Source organism: Ambystoma mexicanum, chromosome 11 (assembly GCF_040938575.1).
Source record: "Ambystoma mexicanum isolate Mex_15411 chromosome 11, UKY_AmexF1_1, whole genome shotgun sequence".
Lineage (NCBI taxonomy): Eukaryota > Metazoa > Chordata > Amphibia > Caudata > Ambystomatidae > Ambystoma > Ambystoma mexicanum.
The window spans coordinates 1237454681-1237479455 of record NC_090934.1 but is presented as its reverse complement, the minus strand read 5'-3'; the positions used below and the strand labels follow the sequence as shown (position 1 = coordinate 1237479455).

Below are 24775 nucleotides of genomic sequence, written 5' to 3'. Positions count from 1 at the left end.
GCACCATTAAGGGCTATCTCGCAGCGCTATCCATCTTTAAGCGCACTGCGGAAGAACCATCCTATTTCAAGTTACCCTTGGTAATACAATTTCTTACGGGGTTAACCAATGTTTATCCCCCAAGACCATTCCAAGTTCCCCTATGGGATTTAAACTTAGTCCTAACTTTCTGATGGGCACACCTTTCGAACCTCTCCATTCTTGTTCATTAAGATTCCTTACCCTTAAAACTGTTTTATTAATAGCACTTACATCTGCTAGAAGAGTGAGCGAATTACAAGCTCTTTCTTGTAAACCCCCTCACACTATCTTCCACAAAGACAAAGTTGTCCTGCAAGTGAAGCCTAATTTCCTCCCAAAGGTGGTTTCTGAATTCCATATCACTCAGAAGATTACCCTACCATCTTTCTATCCTCCTCCTCACCCGGGGAAAGAGGAAGAGAGGTTACACAGGCTAGACCCTAGAAGGGCTTTAAGTTTTTACATCAGTAGACTAGCCAGGGTAAGACAGGCAGACCAGCTGTTTGTAGGTTACACAGGTCACAAGCTGGGGTTACCAATAACTAAGCAGACCATTTCCAGATGGATCATCCTAGCCATTCTGGAATGTTATAAATTGGCAGGAAAAGAGCCCCCTCAAAACCTTAGGGCTCATTCGACCAGAGGTATTGCAGCTTCATCGGCCCTCAAAAGAGGTGTGCCGGTTAAAGACATCTGTCCGGCCGCTACATGGTCGTCTGTCCATACCTTTACACGATTTTACAATTTGGATTCCTCCTCCAGTCAAGAGACTAGGTTTGGAAGGGCTGTACTGCATTCTATTCATCAATAGAAGACAGCATGAAGTCAGTACTCCCTCCTCCAATAATAGAATACTGCTATGGGAGCATATCTAAGATGAGGAATACGTCGGAGGACACAATCCCTTCGAAGAACAAGTTATTTCTTACCTTGTAACGTTCTTTCGACGGGATATTCCTCCAACGTATTCCTCATCGACCCTCCCATCTATCCCCGCAGTTCTACTTCCCTTGTTGTTGCAGTTTACGCTCCTTCAGGGTGATTAGTTTAGTCCAGAAAGCATATTTGTGGGCTACAAAACGGAACTGAGCAACGGGCGATGCGCGCGGCCTTTATAGCCAGGATGATGTCGGCGTCGATACGGCGGCTGTCGAGGGACATCGACTCTAAGGACGTCGACGCGCAGCGCCCTCTAGAGAGAAAAAATTTTCCGAGGCCAGCAGAGCTGGAAGGAGATATCTAAGATGAGGAATACGTCGGAGGAACATCCCGTCGAAAGAACGTTACAAGGTAAGAAGTAACTTGTTCTTCTAGTGCTAAGAGGTGGAAGAGGCCTACAGACTGTTAGGGTACACCACTAATGATGGTCAGGCACTTGGCCCCAAGGACTCACACCTCCAGCTTGACAAACGGTTGCTGATGTGTAAAAGGTGAAGCCGACAATGTGAAAAGAGACCAGCAGGAGAGAAGCCGGGCTGAGCGTTGCGGGCCTGAAGAGGGAGAAATACTGTGGAATACGAGGCGGCCAAAGAGTCATGTCGGTAAACCAGCATGTGGGCGAGAAACCGAAAGCAATTTTGACGCTGGGCCCTGGAGGGGCTGTGCGAGGGCCTCAGTGTTGGGAGCCTCACTGGTTGGTGCCTGTAGCAGGAGCTGCATGCCAAGGAAGAAATCCAAAAGCTGTAAGCCACCAGCTGCGTCCACGGGAAGCGAGCGGAGCTGCCGGCAACCCACAGAGAGGAGAGGACTGCAAGCGGGGCTGATAATCTACTGAAAACGTGCATGCAGAGCAAGAGAAGACTGCCTCCCAGAGGAGACTCCAGGGACCGGTGCGGTGAGTGAGAAAAGGGAACACTCAAACCACAGCCCTCCTCTGGGCTGCTACGTGGCAAAAGTGAATGTCAAACAAGAGTTTGTAAGATGCAGTGAACCAAATAAAGGGTGAATACTATGAATAAGAGGAACTTGTAGAAAAAGGAATAAGAACTTTGAACTATTGAATATCGAACTTAAATAAAGCTTTTGACAAGCATATGAAAGCTTTTGATAAATCTATGAATAGATGACAAGTTGGTGTGAAGTACATGTACAATATATTGAAAGCAAAGAATGAATCTTATGAATTGCATTGTAAAGCAAGTATGGAACATTGCTGAGTGTGAGAATTGTGGCAAAGCGTGGTGAAGGGAAAAGAACACCACAAAGTAAACTGTATTCAAACGGATTGTGCATTGTGGCGAAGTTAAGAGACTAGCAAAGAGGAAACAACGTTGTGACAAAGCAAACATGTTGGCAAGGAGATAGACAGGCGAGTGTGAACCAGAACACTGGGACAGTTACAGAAAAACTTATGTGAGAAAGCAAGCCTAGGGTGACCGGTTGCGTGACCTGTCATGGGTGGACTTTGTGGTTCAACAACTGTGCCTTGACCGGATATACCCTAGCTGTGAAAGCCAAAGGAAACCTACAGAGATAAAATAAAAGTGCATAAAAGAGACTGCTGAGGTGAAGCAGAAGAAAGTAATCTGTATGAACTGTCAAGAACTAGGGAGTGTAAAGTTTAACTGGAACTGGTTGTGAATATTGAGAGACTGAACTGAAGTATCAATTGTAAAGCCATGCAAGCTGATGTCTTGGGAAAGGGAAACCTGAGACCTTATGCACTTGGTTGCCGCCTTGGAGAAAGGAACCTTGAGGCTCCTTTTTGGAACTGTTGCCTCCTTGTGGAAGGGAACCCCAAGACTTTGTGGAACTGTTTTGATCTTGAGTAAGGGGAGCAGGAAAGTAAGCCCAGAATTGGAAGAGGTTCAGAACTTTGTTTTGAACACTTTCTTTTATTACTGACACACATACACATTGTTTAGCTTAAATTGTGACAGCAAGTATAGGTTTTGGACACACAGGCCCTCATTATGAGTTGGGTTGAAATTTGTAGATAAATCTGCTGAAAACAAATTGCCTTTACTTGGTCAGGGGGAATTTCTTCCTGATTACAAGTGGTGGTAGCGATGTAATGCCCCATTTATTTTGGGGCCATTGGACCAAATGGGGCTTTTTTGCAGAATTACCGCTGTGGTAATTTCGCCAATTCTGCAGATTTTTCAGCCTTGAGTGGGAAAATATACCTCCAGGATTTTGCTGCAGGTTAATCCTCCACTCAACCGTATAATTTGGTTTAGTGTTAAAATTGGCGGTAACTCGGTTACCACCAATTTGACCACTTACCGCTGTTTGTGCCCACCCTGACTAACACGTGTAAAAATGAGTAAGACAGACACTCCCTGGACAGGGAATAAGGCACAAAAGCGCAGGCTGCGAGAGTTCCAAGGAAGGTTTATCTAGATCTCTGAGAGCGCTCTGACCACATCAAAGTTACAACACATTTATATAGTACAGTTACATTTTTAACATATGATGCTACGTTGGACCAGATTGGTTAACCGGGGTGTGGGCATCATCTCTTCCTCTGGGTTGGTTGCTTGGTTGCCGGGAGGATTGACGTCAGACATTTGTGCTCCGGATGGGTGAAGGTCAGGTCGCTGTGAAACACGGTGGTCCCTATCTAAGCTAAGAAAATACATTCTGAATAATACATGCACTAAATAACAGTTGATCAAAAGACTCTCAGTAGTGTATCATGTCGTTATACAAATCACTCAAGGGCTTACACCATCTACACATCTGGGTTACACAGGTCACAGGTTTAAGGGCCTTGACCACTATAATACTGTCATTGAACTATAGGGTTAGTCTCACAAGAATCTCAGGTATGTGGCATTTGTTTGCACTGGGCACGATATACTGCACCGGGGCCTAATGTTAGCTGGGGGGTTTGTTGGGTGGGCTTCATAGCTAGGTTGGCAGTCTGGCACATGAAAGGGATGCCTTGCAAGGACATAAGGTTAGAATGGCAATAAGTTTCGACTGGCGAGGGTAAGAGGGCAAGGACACTTTTGTGGAGATGAACGAGCTCTGTGCTTGGCTCATGTCGGTTCACATGCAGGACATTGATCTCACAGGAAAAGGGGTATTACATTCATTATTTGTTGCAAGCAGCTCCGGCCTCAGCGTGAGAATGGAGCTGCAGAGTTTTCCAGTTGGTGTGGGGACGAGGGTGGGGGCCATGTGCTCCGAGCTGTGGCGGTGGCAAAGGGGAGGGATGCATTTTCCCTAGGCCTAGCTAGGTAGGCCTAGCTACCAAGATGGAGTCGAAAGGGGGTACAGAAAATGGATTGCCTGTGTCCTTCTCGCTGGTCCCATCTATGCGAATATAACCAGAAGTTAATATCGCAGAAGGGCAAGGGGCGTACCCACCACTAGAGGCACTTGGTCCAAGTTTTGTACTGAGGTGATGGTAGAGAGGGGCCCATTGGCCCCTCGCTCCCACACACCGCCCAAATCGTAATGAGGCCCACAGACTTCAGTAGGGAAATACCACCTTAGCGCACAGCAAGTTAGGCCTTCAACCATCCTGATATTTAAGTTAATAAACTATTTTTGTTTGAACTTTGAATTTATTGTCTGTCTTGCTTCATGATGTTTTCACACTTGCATTCACTCTGCGGGCCCATTTCATAAGTAGCACAGGGGCAGCTTTGACATTTATTGCTAATGTCCCATTAGAAGTCATTTGCAAGGCTATAACTTGAATTCAGTCGATAATTTCACACCACAATTTTGTGTGGATACCCTAGCAAGAGCTGATTTACAGGTGGGACAAGCTGTATTAAAGTATCCATTTGTAACTGTACACGCAGCTCACCCACCACCTCCTTCAGTTACTGCTTGCTAGTCTTTGCAAAGCATGTGAATGGAAGCAGCATAACATGCCTCAGAAGATCAACATTACTTGCCCAGTAATCTTTCTGTGGTTATCTGCTTAGAATCACATGCATCAGCCCTGCCCATAAGGAAACAACTGCAGTGCTAGATCAGTCTCTCTGCGCACAGGTGTGATGGCGGAAAAACATTGATGCATGAAGAATCATGGGTCACTGTACACATAGGATTGGGATATTGTAGGACGAATGCCACTGCCAATGCCCTGTTTTTGAATTTGAAGAAGATCCTCTATGCCAACTTTTAGATGACGGCCTATGCAAAGCATGGGATTCTAATCCAATAAAAGCCACTGGAAGATAAGTGGGTAAGTAATGTTGGTCATATATATATTAAGTTTGACTTGCATGTGATTTTCAGATCTGTGTGAGCCTCTTTTACTTGGCAGTCTACTAATTGCTAATTGTACCGAAATACCAAACCCCCCTGATCGGTCAAGTATGCATTACTGCTCAGCCTATGCTACCCAGAGTTTGGTAGGATCAAGTGTGAAAAGCCCTTGCTTATCCACTAGCCTGGCCTCTCGGCACCCCCACACAGCTGTACTTCCTATTATCCCACCTAAGTCATATGCAGTGCTATTTCTTATGGAAATTTGCTCCCATGCTATTGGGCTGAAGAAGGCACTGTGCTAAGGTATGAGGCCATGATTATTGTGGAAGTAGCACTGCTTATTTTCCAAGACTTCTGTTTATTCCCACAAGATTCCTAGTGTGTGTTGCAGTTTGAGCAAACAGTTGCTAACAGTCCTGTACTTTTTCTTATAGCCTCCGGTCTCCCTGGAAGAGGAATTAGACCTCCAGATGTGGGTTTTGACCGTGCATCCACCAGTGGTAATGTCTTCCTGAAGATGTATGCCTTGTGCCTCCACAAAACAACTGTACTGTTTAATCACTCCTTGTCCCCCACAATGGGTGGCAGATTATTGGTGTGAATGGTTTCTTTAGAGTAAGACACCCCCCCCCCTCTGCCCTCCTCCCTCATACTTTTGGTTTCAAGTCTGTCTTAAGTGCATATTGCAGTGGATTCTGGTCATTTCAAGGGGTGCACTCAAACTGCAATATACTGAAGATGTTATGGACAGTGTGAGTTTCTTTCTGAATCCGTGTCCTTACCAATATCTTGCACAAGGTTGGTGGTCCTTAGTCCAGCATAGGAGTTGGCATAGGTAAGACCCTGAATCTGCTGGTTGAGCGAAGGTGTCGGATTACAAACTTAAACGGAACCCTAGAAATATTTTTGTCCTTGCCTTAAAGTGCTTGTATTTGGGGTCCTGGCGAGCAGTGGGTTTCATTCATTGCTGAGCAGTACCTCCCTATGGAATGGGAAAGCATTTAAAGGACTGAATGATGTCCCATTTCTTCTTTAGTGCCTCCATGTGGAGCAGTGTGGACAATGCTCATACATGTTTTATGCCCATGACCTCCATTGCAAACTAAGCTAGATCAAAGCATTCAGGTTGCCTCTATTGCCTTCGTTTAGTATTCTCTGGCCCCTTATTTTGGAAGATGTCACATTTGAGCTACAGAGCGACTCGTGGGCTTTGCTGAGCAGTGCACTTCCTTGCCTTTGTGTATGCTTGCTTGGAATAGAAACGCGTCTGCATGTACTACAATTAATGGATTGATGTTGCACGAAGTGGCATGAATGTCCAGATTACCCATTAAGTAAACATTTTATCAAAGGGTTAATTTGTTTTTTAAAAACACATCCGTTACTGGTCCTTCTTAATGAGTGCGGAATGACAGGCAAACCTTTCTACATGTATTATTCAGCATGCGGACCTCGTGGGCGTCTGCCACCTGAGATGGTATTGTTGCCTGTTCCAAGTAATGAAAATGGTCTGTGAAGCCTCTTGGGTGCTGAAAGTCTGCTTACTCTTTTCTCCTTCCAGGCAGTAACAGCCCCCATGGGAGCCCCACTGGCATGGATAACAACATCATGCTGATAATCATAGTCTGTGTTGCAGCCATCACAGTACTCATCGCAGTGGTCGTTGCGATCATGTGTACCCTGCGCACGTCGTCATGCCAGCAGAAAAAGTACGAAACGCTCCATCATGGGATGTTAACACTGCATGTGGGATTAGGGTGGCCGGTCACATTCCACGTATAACCGTATCCAATAACAAGGCATTGATTCTGACCTGCGTCGATTGACAGCTGCCATAGTTGATCATTAGGTCATTTTGAAGTGGTGTTTATACCCGTTTGTTTTTTTTTTACCCAACAAATCTTAATTTGCATGTCCATCATTGCGCACAAGCTTGAGCCCTTGTTATCCCATGCCCAGTCATGTTGCCAACTTAGCCCAAGTTCAGTTAACTCCTTCGTTCTGGCAGTAACTAGTGGAATACTAGCAGGTTCCTGTGGGGTCCTGCCATAGTTGACGTGCCTAACTTTCCACCTATGGAGTTTACTTTTGATAAATCCCCGCCTTTGTTAGTCACCATGTCTCGTTATGCCTCATCTTTCACCCTTAGTTACACTCATCCTCCCGTCTTTTCTATTGTGCAGCAATCATTTTCTCCTACTTCAATCCTCCACTATCACTTCTCGTATCATTCTTGCCTCCAACCTCTTGTCCGCCTAATCTTCTGCAATTGACTGTCCAGCATACCCATGAACTTTACTAATGCATGCTCTCGTGTACCAACCTGCCTTGCCTCTTCTTCACCTCACACCATACCTTTTAGTTCCCTGTCTTATTGTGCTTTGGCCACACCTGCTCAAAACCTTCCGGACTCCCAGCTCCTCTCTCGCACTTAATGTTTCAGTCTTTCCTGCCTCCTTATTGCTGTTATGCTCCTGTCACTATGTTCTGTCTGGTTATTCCCTCCACCTTCTTGCTTCTGCTTTTGCATTGGCCATGCGCCCTACCTTCCTGCATCTGTACTCTTCAGCTTCCTCTGTCCTATCGTACTCTTGCCTCTCTTCCTGTGTGCACCTGTGATAACTCTAGCCATCTCGCCTTTCTTGTCTTATTATACCTCTTCTCTTGCTGCCTTTGTGCTCTTGACAATTTCTCATTGTTCTTCCAAACTTCGTATCCCTCAGTACCCTGCTTATGTTCTTTCATATCACTGTTCTCCAGGGCCCTTAAAACTCAAACCGCAGCCATATCTAATGTTATGATGTATATGAAACCACTGTGCTCCTCTGTGCCATTCTCTTGTCCTGCTTGCACCATCCATGTCTCTCCGCACCTCGGTGCTTCTAACTTCAGTTGTCAAGTTCAAACCTCTATGCCTAGAACCCCTTCACTCATGCGTTATTTTCCACCAGGAAAAGAGCTGCCTGCAAATCCGTGAATGGGTCCCATAAATACAAAGGGAGCTCCAAGGATGTGAAGCCGCCTGACCTCTGGATCCATCATGAGAGGTTGGAGCTGAAGCCGATTGACAAATCACCGGACCCAAACCCCATAATGACTGACACCCCAATCCCTCGTAACTCCCAGGATGTTACTCCAGTCGATAATGCGATGGATGGCCCAATCCATCAGCGGAGGAATTCCTACCGTGGTGAGTGTTTCTCGTACACTGTGCACATCTCTTGTTTTGGTGGCATAATTATTGGTGTGATTGTTATAATCAGGGCTCTGAGGCCAGTTGCCATATTTGATTGTTTATTATGTGCTTATACACAAGTGTTTCAAAGCACAAAACACTATGATCAGTGATTATAGCTATATTGACGGTCAGAGTAGATTTTACTTTTGAAAGTCCATATCCTCTGTGGTGGGGTTTTTCTTAACATTGTTTGCGATCACTAGGCACTTTTCCACAGTGGTGCCGCAGTTGGAGTCATCCTTATTGCGCTTATGCATTTCTTACAAGAGGTGGCTGGTTTATTGGGGGCTGGGAGGATGGCATCGACCCTCCACTTCCAGGGCCCGCACAATACTATAGTACAAGTAGTCCTTTAAATTCTGGAGACATTTTTTTTTTTTACTCCGTTCATAATGCAAATGTAGTCTTTGAATTTCCAAATAATCCCAAAAATTGTAATATCGCTGTAACTGTCTTGTACATCGCTCAGAGCTATCGGGTGCCAAAATCAATCCACTAGTGCAGCCCTTGGCTTGGCGTTAGGGGGACCTGCAGGCCAATGAAGTCACTGTGCTCAACGGGGTGCTAGACATTGCTGCAGAATACAACAGCCTATTCCTTCCTTTCTCCGTCTGTCTCTTGTCGGTGGTGGAGGAGCCGGGAGAGTGTGGATGAAGGGATGCACCTAGCCACGTCTATCTTTAGTGCCTCTCGGGGAGCCATTGCCCCCAGGTATGCGAAAACTGCCTGGTAGCCACAGTACGCATTGAAAATCATTAATTATATGTAAGGTGTCCAGTGATGGTCACCTGGGAAATTGCTCCCGGGGGGGGGGCAGGGGTGGGGGTGACGTTTCCCAAAAAAATACACCCTCAGTAAAATCAAAAATATTCTAGGGTTGGAGTTTATAATATAAAATTATACCCTCTTAGAATATTTGGGTTGATTCACTACCCGACGACTTTTTCCAGGCGACATGATCACATTATACTGTATGTACGCGTACTTGTTTGTTTGAATTTGTGTATGAGTTTGAAGGAGAGTATGAGCGTGTGTGTGATGCGATATCCTCTTGCATAATGCCCTCCCCACATAACCTTTCCCAGGTACTGCCAACAATTCTTTTTTTTTAATTTTTTTTTTATTTTTTTATTTTTTGCTAAGCAATGCCAGCATTTCTACAGTGGACAAACTGCCAAACATTGGGCTCAGCCAGCGTGAGCATGATTTACAGTAGATATTCCGGTACATATTTTATGTACTTGAATCTTGAAAATATGCTTTACAGGGCAATGCTCCCTGATGCCCTTAGTGCTTTATTAACTGACTTTTCTCTCTTACTTGACCTCTTTTTCAACCCCCCGTGTGCACTGGTGAATCATCTTCCTTTAAACATGGTACTATTTATCAAATTCTTTTAAAAACAAATCATCTCTTGACCACTTTCTTGCCGCCAGCTGTTTATTCTCAATTATCTATCTTGATTCTATCTAATACCTCCACAGCAACGTGATTTTCGTCCTGCACACGGCACTGAAACGGCTCCATCAGTCTAAACTGTCTTCCTTCCTCATTAATTTAGACATTTATGCAGCTTTTACACTAGTGGATCATTCTCGTTATTCCCTGGGAAGAAACCGATCTGATTTGGCTCTGTTTCCTTTCCCTTCCCTTATTAATCTCCTTTTTGCATTTACCCCTGCACTTTGGCATACCACAAGACTCTATCGTTAGTCCATTACTAGTCTCCCTGCACTGATGTGAAATACAAGTATTTGCTTCACAAAATCTCTTGTGCTTTAAATTATGTTGATATTATTGGTATACTTGTGTTGAGAGATGCGGAATGAAGGGAGGTAACAGACATTGTAAAACCATTCGTGGTAATTGTTTGATTTATTAGCAAGAGGTAACACTCCTCAAGAGGCTGATATTCTTTATTAGTATGTCTTTGTAATCACGGGCCGGCAACTATGAGCCCTGTGTGCTATTTATTATCAGTTTTGAATGAGCAATTAGCCATGGGACTTTCAGGTGAATAATCATAATCGGGTATTTAATTGAATAGTTGTGGTAATTGGTTATTGACATATTGGTATAGGGGCAATATGTGAGCAAGAGGAGATGATGTATCATGCGTTTGACATGCCTCAACAATTTGTTACCAAGGTGCCGGTATTTGAGCCGTGCGTGTTACCTACCATCAAATTCTGAACAAGTAAATAGTAATAAGATCACCAGCTAAATCACCACAATCTACTGGAACCCCAACATTTAATTTGAGCAAACACAACATCGGTACAATAAAATTACGCAGTATAACATTGCTTTACCTTGCAATGTGAGTGGTATCGTATTAATAGAATAGAATTGATAAATTAGGTAGTGTGCACTTTAAATGGGATCACGTCCTTTGCGGTCTAAGGACAGGCATCACTGAACGTAGAATCGCGTGAAATGTCACCCGACCAATCACGGAGCCTACATGTGCAAGGAAGCAGGAAGTGGCGAGTGGTCATCGCTGGTACATAAGGAATTAAGTCTCACTCAGTGCGTGTATGCGGTACCCGCAATGACTACAGGTAAGGATGAATAACGGAATGGTAACTCTGAACAAGTATCACGGATCATAACGTATGGCCAGGAGCTTAACGCACATCTTGTGTGCCTCTCTTGCATGAACTAGATGACGCTGTTCATTAGGGGTATTGGAGATTTCCTTCTCTGAACGAATTTCCCTACAGGCGAACACGCTGTATATAGCCGGCCGAAGGCAGGGCGACAGCGTCATTAATTGGAAAGGAGGTAACACGATGCAGTCAATTAAGATAATTTCAATATGACGTTCCATTTAGCGAAAGATTGGGCAACAAACAAATTGAAAAAAAGTGCTTCTTTATTCTTTTCAAGACTAAAAGCACATGCTGAAACCTTACAAAACCTTATGAAATCCTGATCCGATACTTTTCATAGGCGAGCCATGATTATAGTGACATGAATCGGGCAACAGTAAGTCCGCTCATTTGTTATAAGACCTTATCAATCGTGCATGGTGGAATATGGTTTCGGGAATACACATTTTCCATCTTAATCTCATCTCACAATCTAACAAGATAGGTGTCCCCACCAAGTATGACATTTGATTACTAATACTGATGGGCTACTCAATTGTGGGAGAACATGGATTTCGCTATGTAGTAACGCAGTGGCATACAATGTCCTGCCCCCTCCAAGACGGTAGACTCCAATCTTAATACCAAATTGTGAAATTCACATGTGATGATGCTATTATCATTGGACTTACCACATTTAAGTGGCTACATGCCAGGACTTTGAGTGAGGGTGACCTTATTTGGCTTTGAATGATGTATGACTTAATGATAAGCATAACATGACTATTTTGAATGGGTGCTGTATCGTAAAGGGTACAACAGGATTCATTTGGTGTCATGATCTAGAGTTATGGACAGTGTGACGGACCATGATATGTGAACTCAATAAGTGTGCAATAACACTTAATCCAATTCTTCTTTTGTCTCCTTTCTTCCCCTTCACCTCTTGTTGTTTTTTCAATATCTCATTGTTATGATGGTTTATATTTCCCCCTGTTCATTGTAATCTGTGGAACCTTTTAGGCTTATGAATGAGCCAACAGCACTATGAATGTGAATCTTCCATGAAGTGATTAGTGATATTTTTGATTAATTGTAAAATATGATTTGATACTGTGCTTTGATAAAGTCTGATCGGTTCGAAAAATGTGTCGGCAATCTCAGTATCAACTGTATAAGAGTACTCTCTGAACTGTACACATAAATAACTTTCTATATCAAAGTTTGAACTGTTCTCATAAGGATATTTATCTGATAGCGTGTATATGTGGAACTGTTGTGGTATTATCCTAAGCATTGGATGCCTCCAATTCTCCACTTTTCATCTGAAACTGAAATAATGTTTTCTGCTCCCTCACCTGGTGGCTGTCATTGTCTTATTTGCTCCTCACCATCTTCCACTCACGTCATTTGCCTGTTAACTTGGAGTCATTTTGTTGAGTCACTCAATCAAAATAATGTTTTTATTCTGTAAGCTCCTATTGCTGTCTGCTTTTCAACTGTTCTTAAATTCTGCCTTTTCTCACCTATGTGTGCTACTACTAAAGTTCTTATATCCCCTTTATTTTTTTCTGATCTTGACCATTGTTCTATCCTTCTCCTGGGTCTCCAGTTAATTTTCGAAGCCTGCTTCCTTCTAGTCGTTCTTCTCTTGCTGCTCTTCATGGGCTGTTTTTCCAGCAAGTCTCCATTTTCATTTCTTATACATTTATTCTCTTGCTCTTCCACCGCCCCAGTCTGCCTGTGCTCAGTCTCACTTCTGCTCTTTCTCTTCCCCCTCAGAAATGTTCTACCTCTCCCCCGAGTTGTCTGCGCCTGCTCATCCATCCTTATCTTTTTTAAATCTGATGTCCTGTCTAATTTCTCGCAATTGTTGTAGCTTCATGGTTTATGCTTTTGATTCAGATGTATTAATGTTTATTTAATTCTATTTTACAGTTATTTGGTAAAGTGATTTTTAAAAGCCAAATAAATTGTGGGCACAGATTCTGAAAAAGTTTTATGGTGGTAATTCTTGCATATGTTAGGACAGTCATGAAAATGCTATAAAATGTGTGCAAGGCATATATTAGTTTTCAAAAACGTGTTTAGCAGAGTTTTCAAAATTCTTGATTAGCAAAACAACGTACTCGATTAGTAATTTTTTACTAATTTTTAATGTGACGCCTTGTACTGGGCCTCCTCCTACATGCCCCGCCAAACCGTCGGTCCCTTTCTCCGCGTCCAACAGTGACGGAGCATTGACTGAGCTGCTGTGCTGATGGTGCTTAAAAAATGTATTTTGCCTCCCTGGCACATGCCCAACGGGTTCAGCTGATGCTGCGTGTGTCCCCAGAGTTTTTCCTCTGCTGACCCACGCAAATTGTTTTTCTTTAGGGGTTGGACACGTCTGGCGCAACTGCGCCGTATGCCAATCATTCTGGCAACAGGCTCTTCGTAACAGAAGTGCACGGCAGGAGAAACTCTTCGATAAACAGCTGGACAGGAGGACTTCAAAAAAAGAGAAAAGGTAAGTGAAACATTGTTTGAGGGCACCTTGCGTGGGTGATGCTCTTCAAGGGTGCCACCTGCATGGGATGGGTCATACAGAGCTATCCCGACAGTGACTCACGCCGAGCTCTGGCCCCACAAATGGCTTTTGCCTGACCTGAGACTGTGTCTGGGAGGGGCAGACCTATGCAGTCAGTGTTAACGACGACACCCTGTGACCATGCCAAGTTCACCGAACATGGGAGAGAGCTATCTCCTATCCGATGGAGCACGGTGAGGGTACCCCAAGCATGCGGAGCATGGGAGGGGCAAAGAGCATAACCCCAGGTGCTGTAAGAGACCCTGTACTAGTGAAAACACTGACCACAGGAACAGTATTCCTACAAGCAAGGAAGCACCCAAGGGCACACGGTACCTGTCCCTCCTTGAGAGCACAAGAGGGACTTTTGTCCTACCCAGAGCAGTCTACCGGACACAGGCAATCGCCCACAACCTCCAGTAAAACGAGCCTCCATATCGGAATAAAGATTAGGGGAACCCTGAAAAAGGCATGCGCGTTACTCACTGGGGAAAGCCCCGCAGCATGAGCCCTCGAAGGGAATTCATACGGCAACCCTAGTACAGCCCCCTACAGGTATCGCGCTGCGACTACCTGTACCAACCTGAATGATGACCACTCGGGTTGAGGGAAGTGCACTTGTTCCACAGACCCACTCCTTCGATCCATATGTGATGTGGACAGCCCAATGAGGGAGGTGTACACGGGCGCACCATGTTGGCAGCTGGCACCCCTACAGCATCACCACAGGGGATTTACAACCCAAACATTACTGCAACATCCTTTTTGTTTGTTTGAAAGGACCCACCAAGGCCACTCAACGGATCAATTAATGGCACTCTTGAAACACCTCCTGGAAGGCCCTGATTTGCGTGGCCTTTTAAGGACCTTATCTCCGAAATACTTCTGGCCAACTTCCCGTACAAGTGGAGCCGAGCAACAGTCTACATCACCTTCCCAGGCATTGGCGAGGGAAAGTGGGCTGGATAATAACCTGGTGTCTCGTGTGGACACTAATCAAGATAAAGACGACCAAGAGGAAGGACTTTAAATAGGATGTTTCAAGATCGAGTCTGGGACATCTGACCAGTTCCATACAGCCCACCTGTGGACACTGGGGTGCTCTTGCAGGTCCTACCAAAGAAAGCTGAATGCACAGCGATACTTTGGCAGCAGGATGTTTTAAATGAAGTAAAGATGATTTGGGAAAAACCCACATCTGCTAAGTAAACAAGAGAATAGGCTTACGCTACCTTTAAGTGCTGACAATCACTGACAAACTCTGTGGCGCACTCAACTGCCGTTTGTGCAGCACTGGTGCGCCATCATCCACAGCATCAGCCTCACACTTATGCCAGTGGGAAAGGAAGAGTAGGCCATTGATGCGATAGGCAAAAAGGTCTATTTGAATAGCTCCTTGCATTTACGACAAACAGATGCAGTACTGCCGGCCTGTAATAAGACTTTGGCGGAATGGAGGAGCTTGCAGATAACCCATCTGGGGGCAAGAAAGACCCAATTCCGTGCAGGTCTGAAGGATGTAAAAATGGTGGTCCATGACCCGCTGGAGGCAGCTGCAGGACACATAGACCCTACTGTATGGATGATGTGCCTGGGGGTGGACCTCGGGAGGGGTGCTTGGCTCAAGAGCACAGAATTGTTATATATTCAGGAAAAAGGTACAAGCGCAACCATTTGTTGGGATCAACCATCCGAACAAGCACATACTCTGTGCAGCAGAGGACGCAACGCCTAAGCAGCAGCTTCCAAGATTTCCTTGCAAGAAACCAGAGCAGAGACTGCAGGACACAAGCAAGTGCTGAACCACCTAAGAGAGCCAGGACGGGAAAACCCTTGCTAGGTACAGGTTTTGCACAACCTGACAAACCGAAGTTTTTTTACATGCAGATGGCACAGCAGCATACAACAACGGTAATGAGAGAATAAGCCTCCATTTGACATCACGGAAGGCAATCACCTGAGACCCTTGGACCCCCACAGGGGTGGGTTTTGGCTACCAACTACCTGTTCCTTTCCCTCCCTCTACACCTTCTCCCCCAACAATTTTCATCCAATTTGGAGGGATTGCCAAAACTTTAAAAAACTGGATTCAATAGAAGAAATGTATTTGGAGAGCCCTGTGCAAGGCTATTTTTCTTGTTTCTTTGCCCTTCCAAAGAAGGACAGAGGAGGTGGAAGAACCATTCAACATTCATCTCCCGAATGAAAGAATCAAGATGGTCACGCCGAGTCATATCCTCTCAGCCCTGTTGGAAGTGGACTGGATGTGCGCTGTAGATCTGCAGGATGCGTATATGCACATACCGATCTGGCCTCCAAATCTGAAGTATCTTGGGTTTTCCATTCTGAATCGGCATTTCCAGCACAAATTACTTCCCTTCAAGTGCAAGTTCTGCCGCTATTGTCTTTACAAAGGTAATGGATGCTTTTATGTGGCATCTTCATATGCAGGGGGTTCAGATCTGGATGACTTGCTGATATGGAGTCACACACCTCAGGTGCGACTCTTGCGCTAGTGGTTCAACAGGCATTTGCAATAGGGAGACTTTACCCCCAAAAAGACAAGTGCATACTTAATGGGATCTGAATATTGGACTGAGCACGCTCGTATTTAAACCTTTTGAGCCGATGTCCTCCGCAGATCTGAAGTGCGTTACTCTGAAAACTGCTTCAATTTCCATAAGGACAAAGTGGTTCTACGTACCAAGCCTGGCTTCTTACCAAAGATAGTTCGTGACTTCCACATCGAGGAAATGCCTCTACCTGTATTCTCCAGCATTGGATCTTTCATGGATTCACATGCTGTGAATATTCCCTGTCGTCAGGCTGGAGAACCTCGGTCATTTTAACTTAGCGTTTCCTATGGAAAACTTTGACACTTCAGTGTCCTATCAATGTCCTTTTTGGGTGCTTTAGCCACCACCAAGAGGACGTAGGGTATAAATAGACCCGCCCCGCAGCTTCCCTTCAGATTTCAACCGTCTCCAAAGTGTTGGGATCACCTCATGCTTGTTGTGGTTTCTGCACATGCTGGTGTGATTGGTTTTGCAATGTCTTCAGGAAAATCTTTGTTCCGGCCCGTGCAACTTGCGGGCTGAGGAAAGTGTATGAGGTGGGACGGACATATGGACTGCCTCGATTGCCTTTACCCCATCACTCGGCCGAGTCTTGTGAGATCTGTAAAGGGTTTTCACAGAAGACGCTTAAGGACCGCAATCAGCGGTTGGTGTGTTGGCTGAACGAGGGTACCTACCCTTCCTCGGAGATGGGGTCGGTTCGTAGCCTGGCGTCTGAAAGGCCTGTTCAAGCAGCTTATCACCGGTAGGCGTCAGCTGAGCCTCCGGCTAAGAAGTCTCAGCCTGTCCCTGAAGCGGAGGTCATGAAGAGTGGTCGCTCCTCTTCGAGTAAACACCTGTTGAAGGGGGCATCTTCGTCCAAGCATGTTTGGTTGGACCAGTCACGAGGGTCTGAAGGTAGGCTTGAGAAGTCGGCGTCTCAGGTGAAGGCCAAGAAAGACTTGTTGTGGAAACGCTCCTCTTCAGGGGACCATCACAAGTCCTCTAGTAGGGAGTCGTCTAAACATCGGTCCAGTGGAGCCTGCCAGGCAGGGGGGGGGGAATCGCCTGGACTATCTACACCACAGGTTGTGGTTCCAACTACGTCATCGTGGACAGGAGTCCCGTCATCGACGGCTCCTTTTCCAGCTCTGATATAGTCGTCGACTGTTGTGTCGTCTGCACCGGCAGGAGAAAAAGGCCCGATATTCTCTGTCGAGGATGGACACGGACAGCTTGCTGCCGACGAGTGAGGCGTGGCAGGCTTCTGCTTTTGACTCTTCTACCAGACACTCATCTACAGCAAGAGTCTCCATTGGGGGTGGAGGACGATCGGGAGCCGGTGTTGGGTCCGTCGGCTCTGGGCCTGCAGTGTGTTGGTCCATTGACGTCGATGGGCGTGGGGGCTGATCTGTCCAGTTACCCGCTGGTGAATTCACAGGTAATGTTGTCACTCCAGGTACTGTCCTCATTGCAATCCTTGTTGGGCCAGCTGGATTCCAGGTTGCCGCCTCTGAATGTAGCGCCGGTGGGGCCTATTGTCGACGCTGCAGGTGTTCCTCCTTGTTCGGCGTTTGCGTTGCCGACTCCTTTGCAGGTGAACGAAGATCGTCCACGTTCCCATCCTGAAGAGGGTGAGCTTCCGGACTCGGACAGTGTGCCTAGGGAGACCATGTCAACTGGCTCTTCGTCGCCGTCAAGGGGTCCGGCGTGGGATTTGGGTGTTGAGATGGAATTACCTCGTAGTCCGACACAACCGTCTCCGCCCGATGTTGGGGCGTTCCACGCCATGATGGTGAAGGCATGTCTGGAATTTGGTTTGGCTCCTGAGGAGGAGCGGAAGGAATGTTTCCTGTTTGACCACATGGGCAAGAGACGGAAAGCTGTGTTGGCCGTGCCCATCCTGGACCACGTGTGGCAGGAGGGCCTGCGCACGATGCAGCACCCCTTCTCGGAACCAGCTGTCAAAGGGAGGCTGGAGAAGAGGTTTAAGGCCCCGGACTCTACACCGAAGTGCTCAGTATCGCAGCCCACTCCTGAGTTGGTTTCGGAGGCGGCTAGCCGCACAGCCAGGAGTCAGCACAAATGTATTACCCCTCCCGACAGTGACGCCGGGAGACAGGATGCCTTCGGTAAAAAGGTTTTGACTGTTGGGGCGACGACAGTGAAAGCGGCCAAATCTTTGACGATCATGGCTCGCTACGTTTGTGAAATGTGGCATCGGTTGGTGCCTCTGCTGGAACATCTACCTGAGGAACACCGAGGAGCGGCCATGTTGTTGGTACACGAAGGGGAGGAGGCGTCCAACCATAGTATTAACATTGCTGTGGACTTGAAGGTATCTGACTGTAAACAGATTAACAGCGTAGTACTGTGTCGATAAGCATGGCTTAAGTGCACAGGCTTTGGCCCGGAGGTGCGTTATAAAGTTCTGGACATGCCCTGTGAGGGGGAGTAGTTTGGTGAGGAAATTGGTGAGGCCCTCAAGGGTATGAAGGAGGACTCTGAGACTGCTAAATCGTTGGGAACCTTGCAGAGTGGGTGCTTGTTTCGCCCCTTTCGTCCCTTCTGTAGGGTGTCGGAGGGGGGTGGGGGAATACCCGGTTTACTTCCCCCAGAGACCGGGGCTCCAGTCGATCTGGTTACTCTTCCCAGGGGTATAGGAGGTCGACGCCGAAGAGTCAGGACATTTCAGGCCTCTAGGAAAAGAGGTCAGGCCTCTTCCTGCAAGGGAAGACAAGCTAAGCCACAGCAATGACTCATCTGGGAAATCTGCCTGGGGGCAGGGTAGCACTACATGTGGACGAGTGGTGCAAGATCACGTCAGACCGTTGGGTTTGGAAACGGTGCGTCTGGGCCACTCCCTGGAGTTCGAGTGTTCCCCGGTCCCCATTCCTCCAGTGTATACCATACAACCTCACCTTCACATCCTACAACAGGAGGTTGTACTTATGCTACAGAAAGGGGCGTACTTATGCTACAGAAAGGGGCTATAGAATTGGTTTCTGTGGCCGAGAAAGGCCAAGGGGTTTATTCCCGTTACTTTGTGGTGAAGTGGCGACCCATACTGAATCTTCGGGCGTTCAACAAGAAGCTGCAACATCTGAAGTTCAAGATGCTCACGCTTCAGGAAGTCGTTTGCTCTGTACAGCTGGGCAAGTTTCTGGCCTCGTTGGATCTACAGGACGCATATTTCCACATTCCTATGCGTCGACAGCACCGCAAGTTTCTGCGGTTTGTCGTAGGAGAAGATCATTACCAGTTTCGAGTGCTCCCGTTCGGTTTAAAGTCGTTCCCCAGGATGTTTACAAAATGTGTGGAGGCGTGGCTCAGACGGGAAGGTCGTCACGGCTACCCATACCTGGACGACTGGCTGGTACGCAGTTCATTGCCGGGGAAGGCGCAGGTAAGTCTCGATGCTACCATGCAGCTGTTGCAACGGCTAGGCTTCGCCGTTAACTTAAAGGTCATTTGTCGCCTTCCAAGGACTTGGTTTTTCTGGGGGCAGTGTTTCAGACTCAGATAGGTCTTGTGAGACCCTCGGGCGAGAGGGTTTTGAAGATCAGGCAAAAAGCAGCAGAGTAGAAGATCGGTACAAGTGTCGGTCCGGACCTAGATGTCACTGCTGGGGGCCATGGCGTCCTGCATTCAGCAGGTCAAAAACTGTCGTCTCTTCATGAGGCCAGTACAGGAATTCCTCGCCGACCGATGGGCGCAGAGTCGCGGATCGTGGTCCGACAAGGTGGTGATTGACGGCAATCTGGTGGAAGCTCTTCGATGGTGGCAGTGCTTGGACAATCTGGTTCGGGGCATGCCGTTGCCGGAACCATAATTCCACTTTACAATTGTGACGGATGCCTCTCAGACAGGATGAGGGGGCACATCTCGAGGACTCGCAGGTCCATGGCCTGTGGTCTCGGGTGGAGTCCCGTTTCCACATCAATGTACTCTAGTTGAGAGCGGTACATTGGGCCCTGAAATCGTTTCTGCCACGCATACGCGGTTCGGTGGTGAGGGTGTTGACGGACAATACTACCACAATGTTTTATCTCAGGAAACGGGGGCACGCATTCCAAGGTGCTGTCGAAAGAAGCACAAGAACTCTGGCATTGGGCTCTGTTGCACGACATCGGCATTGTGGCTTTTCATCTGCCGGGAGTGTTGAATGTGCAAGCGGACGTGCTCAGCAGGGGAGGTAGGCCAGCTCCACGAGTGGCAGCTGAAGGAGCAGCAGGTGTCCATGCTCCTCCAGAAAAGGGGCCATCCTTCGTTGGATCTCTTTGCAACAAGGGAGAACAAGCAGTGCAAGGAGTTTGCCAGCAGGTGGGCTCATCCGGAGTCTCTAGGGGATGCATTCTCGTTCCCGTGGACAGACCAGTTCGCTTATGCATTTCCTCCGTTTCCGCTCATTCGACGGACCCTCCAGTGGATTCGGAGATACCCATGTCGTGTGATTCTGGTGACTGCATACTGGGCCAGGCAGCTGTGGTTCTCGGATCTCCTTCATCTGTCCGTGACAGAGCCGATTCGGTTGGCAGTGATGCCGGACCTTCTGTCTCAGGACAAGGGCCCTGTCTGGCACCACAATCCGGGATCTCTCAACCTGACGGCTTGGCTCCTGACTTCTCCGAGTTTGGCCTCCTAAAGCTTTCTGGTGACTGTCGGCGCATTTTGGAGGCAGCAAGAGCTCCGTCCACGAATGCCGCCTATGCGTGTAAATGGAAAAGGTTTTGTGTGTGGTGTAAGGGCCAACCTGGGGTGGACCCTTGGAACATTTTGCTGCAGCAAGTTTTGCCATACTTATTGCAGTTGGCAGAAAAGGTTCTGGCATTCTCCTCCATAAAGGTACACTTGGCAGGAATTTCTAGATTCACTCGGAAGCGGCATGCATCGCCTCTGTTTAGTGATAGTCTCATCAAGCATTTCTTGAAGGGGTTGTTTCGGACCTTTCCTCCAGTCAAGAAGTTTCCTCCTGTGTGGAGCCTTAATGTGATTCTGTCCGGTCTGATGAGACCTCCGTTTGAACCAATGTCATCGTCGCCTTTGCAATTTCTGTCTTGGAAGGTGGCTTTTCTGGTGGCCATTACTTCGGCCAGAAGGATGTCTCAGTTACAAGCTTTGGTTGTGGACCCTCCATACTTGATGTTCTTCGAGGACAAGGTGGTGTTGGCTACTAAACCGCACTTTATCCCAAAGTGCCAACAACATTTCACAAACTATCTTCTATTGTTACCCTCTTTCTTTGCTTCAGCCTCCACTCCTGCAGAGCGGTCTTTGAATTCGCTGGATGTGAAGAGGCCGTTGACATTTTATTTGAATCATACTCAGGAGTTCAGACTTTCTAAACAGCTGTTTGTGGCTTATGGACAGTCCGTCAAGTGACGGGCAGTCTCCAAGCAAGGACTTTCTCGTTGGGTGTCTATCTCATTCTGCCACACTAAAGCTGGGAAGCCTTTGGAGAGGAATCTGAGGGCACACTCGACGGCGGCGGCATTATGGTCGGGGATTCAGCTGGTGGACATTTGCTAGGCGGCCTCATGGGCGGTGCTGCATACCTTAACTCGACATTACTGTCTGGAGAAGCAGCATGGTGAGGATATGCAGGTGGGACGGGCGGTCCTGCAACGCCTGTTTCAATAAGTTAAGCCCCGCAGCTTCACAGTATCTGTTTGAACTTGATCACTGAGTGGGTTTCTTGTCTCATGTATGTGATTCTGTTTCTATATTGGTTTGCATTTGCACTCCGCCATGCATGATGGATACTGCTATGTAATCTGTTCACAGCATGTGAATCCATAAAAGAGCCAATGCTGGAGAAGGGAGTAGTTTCTTACCTGTAACTCATTTCTCCAGCGTTGGTATCGTTCATGGATTCACATGTGCCCGCCGGCCACCCCTGCATGCAAACCTGGTTCGGGTTACCTCCACTTTGGAGCTCAAAATCTGAACGGAAGCCGTGGGGCTATTTATACCCTAGGTCCTATTGGTGGTGGCTAAAGCACCCAAAAGGGAAGTTTATGGGACACAGAAGTGTCCAAGTTTTACATAGGAAAACGCAAAGTTAAAATGACCGGGTTACCCAGCCTGATGACGGAATATTCACAGCATGTGAATCCATGAAAGATACCAACACTGGAGAAATGGAGTTACAGGTAAGAAACTACTCCCTTCTTCCTACAGCTTTCTAGTGAGACGGAACAAGCGTTTCATATGCTTGATGTGACCAGAGTCTTAAAATTCTACTTGGCCTGAACAAAAGAGGTGCCTTTTGCACTGCAACCTTTTGTATTCTACAGCGGCATAGCCCCTGGTGGGCCGGCTTCGATAGGCCGCTGGATAGCTTCGAATATCTTGGAATATTACAGGCTACAAAAGAAACTGGCGCTGAAAGGGCTTCACGCTGATCTAGTGAGAGGAAAAGCGGCCTTTGTGGCTTTCCAAAAACGCACGCACATTGTGGACATTTGTAAGGCGTTAATATGGGCTATGCCCCATTCATTCTGGAAGTATTACTCATTAGATCATAGCTCTAGGAATGACGAGGTTTTTGGGACAGCCTTTCAGAAGAAACTTTATTCACATTAAGGCTACCAGCTGCTCTACAGTGACTCGGGTGCTTTGGAATCCCCCATGAGTCTGGAGGTAAGGGGTCAGGAAGTAAGAGTACTGAAAGGTTACTCACCATAGTCACACTGGTACTCTTACTCCATAGTCTCCTTTCCTCCAGACAACCACCTCCCCCCCCCCCCCCCCCACTAATAAGTTTGCATGACCTACTTGACAAAGGAACTAACAAATGGGCGGGGCACACACGGATGGTTCAGTACAGAGCGTAGATTCTAAGGCTGATTTGAAAGACGCTCCAGTCATGTCCCTGTTCCGAGGGATGTCCCATGACTCTGGAAGAAAGTGGACTATGGACTAAGAGTACCAGTGTCACTATCTATGGTGAGTAACATTTTCGTTTTAATGTCAGTTATTTGTATCCCAGACATTCAATGAGCAACAATACAGCATTGTTGTATACCGCTGAAGTAAGACATTGTCAGGCTGAGAGTTATCCTGTGTCCGCGGAAGCTGCTGAACCCCCGACAATCCCCCTGAAGTGTAATCTTCAGAACCCGATAATTCTCGGCTCTGTTAACCACACCCCAAAGGGAAAGGGGGAACTGGATAACATAAACACCAGGCTGGCGACGTTCTGACTAGCTGATGCGGAACCTGCAGTGAATACATAAGAATATACAGAATCCTCAAATTACTTTACTACCTTTTTAAATTATGAAAACTTTATATCCTTAACTAAAATGTAAAGAATTATACCTGGTTCTTCTCTTTTAAGATCTTAGAGAAGATTGGAGTAATAGCTGATAAAATCTTTCTATCTTTCTTGTTGCTTTGAAAGTCTTGAAAATAACAGCAACTCCTTTGATTATTGAACTCTTAAGAACCTTGATTCTTGCCTTATAAACTGTTAAATGTTCCAGTTAGACTTACATGAATCCTGTACTTTCTTCTTAATAAATAAAGTTCATAGTCTCTTGAAGAACTTGCAAACTTTTCTAAAGTCTGTTGAAACCTTTTCGCGCACATGCGCAAAAATGTACCCGCGCAAAACATGCGTTGAGGAAAATACGCGCCGGAGAAAAAAAAACACGCGCTGAGGAACACGCGCGCTAAGAAAACACGCGCTGAAAGTCACGTAGCAGTCTTTTCTTACTCTCGCGTACATGCGCTTTAAACACACGCGCTTTGAACACTCGCGCTGGAACACGCGCTATAGTAATCACGTAGCAGTCTTTTCTCGCGCTATGACTACACGCGCAATGAACACACGCGCTTTGAACACTCGCGCTGGAACACACGCACTATAGAAAACACGTAGCAGTCTTTTCTCGCACCCGCGCAATGAATTCACGCGCTGTAGTTTTCACATAGCAGTCTTTTCTCGCGCACTCGCGCTACGATCACACGTAACAGTCTAGCATTGCTTGCGCGCATTTAAAAATTAAACGTTGTAACATCAGTTCTTCTTTTGAATTTTCATTTACAATCTCCTAAAGTTTCTAATGAATCTGAGCAAAGATTTACATATCCAAATAGTCACTTAGCTTAAGAATGTTTTCTTCTCCAAAGGAACTTCCAGAAACTCTCCTGCGAACCTGAATTCTTCTCCTGAACAACCCTGCATAAGTAGCCGCTCGACTGCCAGGATTTGAAAGTTCAAATCCACTAGGCCCAAGACTTCAGCAGGAGCAGCTACAGACATGTCCTCTCAGCTGGGGTTACGACGATGAAAGGCAGACAGTGACAGTTTAGAAAGTTCATTGTTGTCCTGCAGTTCTCGCTAGCCAATCAAGGCTTCTATTGTAAAACTCCATCTTGCCTTGGGCCAGTGCCAGGAATCTGTATAGAAAGGTCAAGGCCAAACCCACACAGAAATAAAGGGAAATAATTAAAGGGAACCTAACAGTAATTAAAGGAAACCTGATGACAGTAATTAGGGAAACCTGACAGACATTAGTGACATGAGTATCTGTAAAATGAAAAGATTAGATGCATGAATGGACACAAATGAATGGCTATGATAAAAAAGGCTCTGAAAGCAGTTTTAAGCGCAGCTGGTGGC

At 46.5% G+C, this 24775-nt stretch overlaps 1 protein-coding gene across 9 annotated transcripts in view; it reads left to right on the top strand.

The window, feature by feature from the left end:
* NEO1 (neogenin 1) overlaps positions 1 to 24775 on the top strand; it is a 1161518-nt gene that overhangs the window by 993024 nt on the left and 143719 nt on the right. For all 9 annotated transcript variants that reach the window (XM_069624609.1, XM_069624607.1, XM_069624606.1 and 6 more), the window contains 3 exons: positions 5628 to 5693; positions 6755 to 6902; positions 8145 to 8383. In XM_069624609.1, coding sequence (XP_069480710.1) covers positions 5628 to 5693; positions 6755 to 6902; positions 8145 to 8383 — 453 coding nt within the window. The remainder of the gene's footprint in view (positions 1 to 5627; positions 5694 to 6754; positions 6903 to 8144; positions 8384 to 24775) is intronic.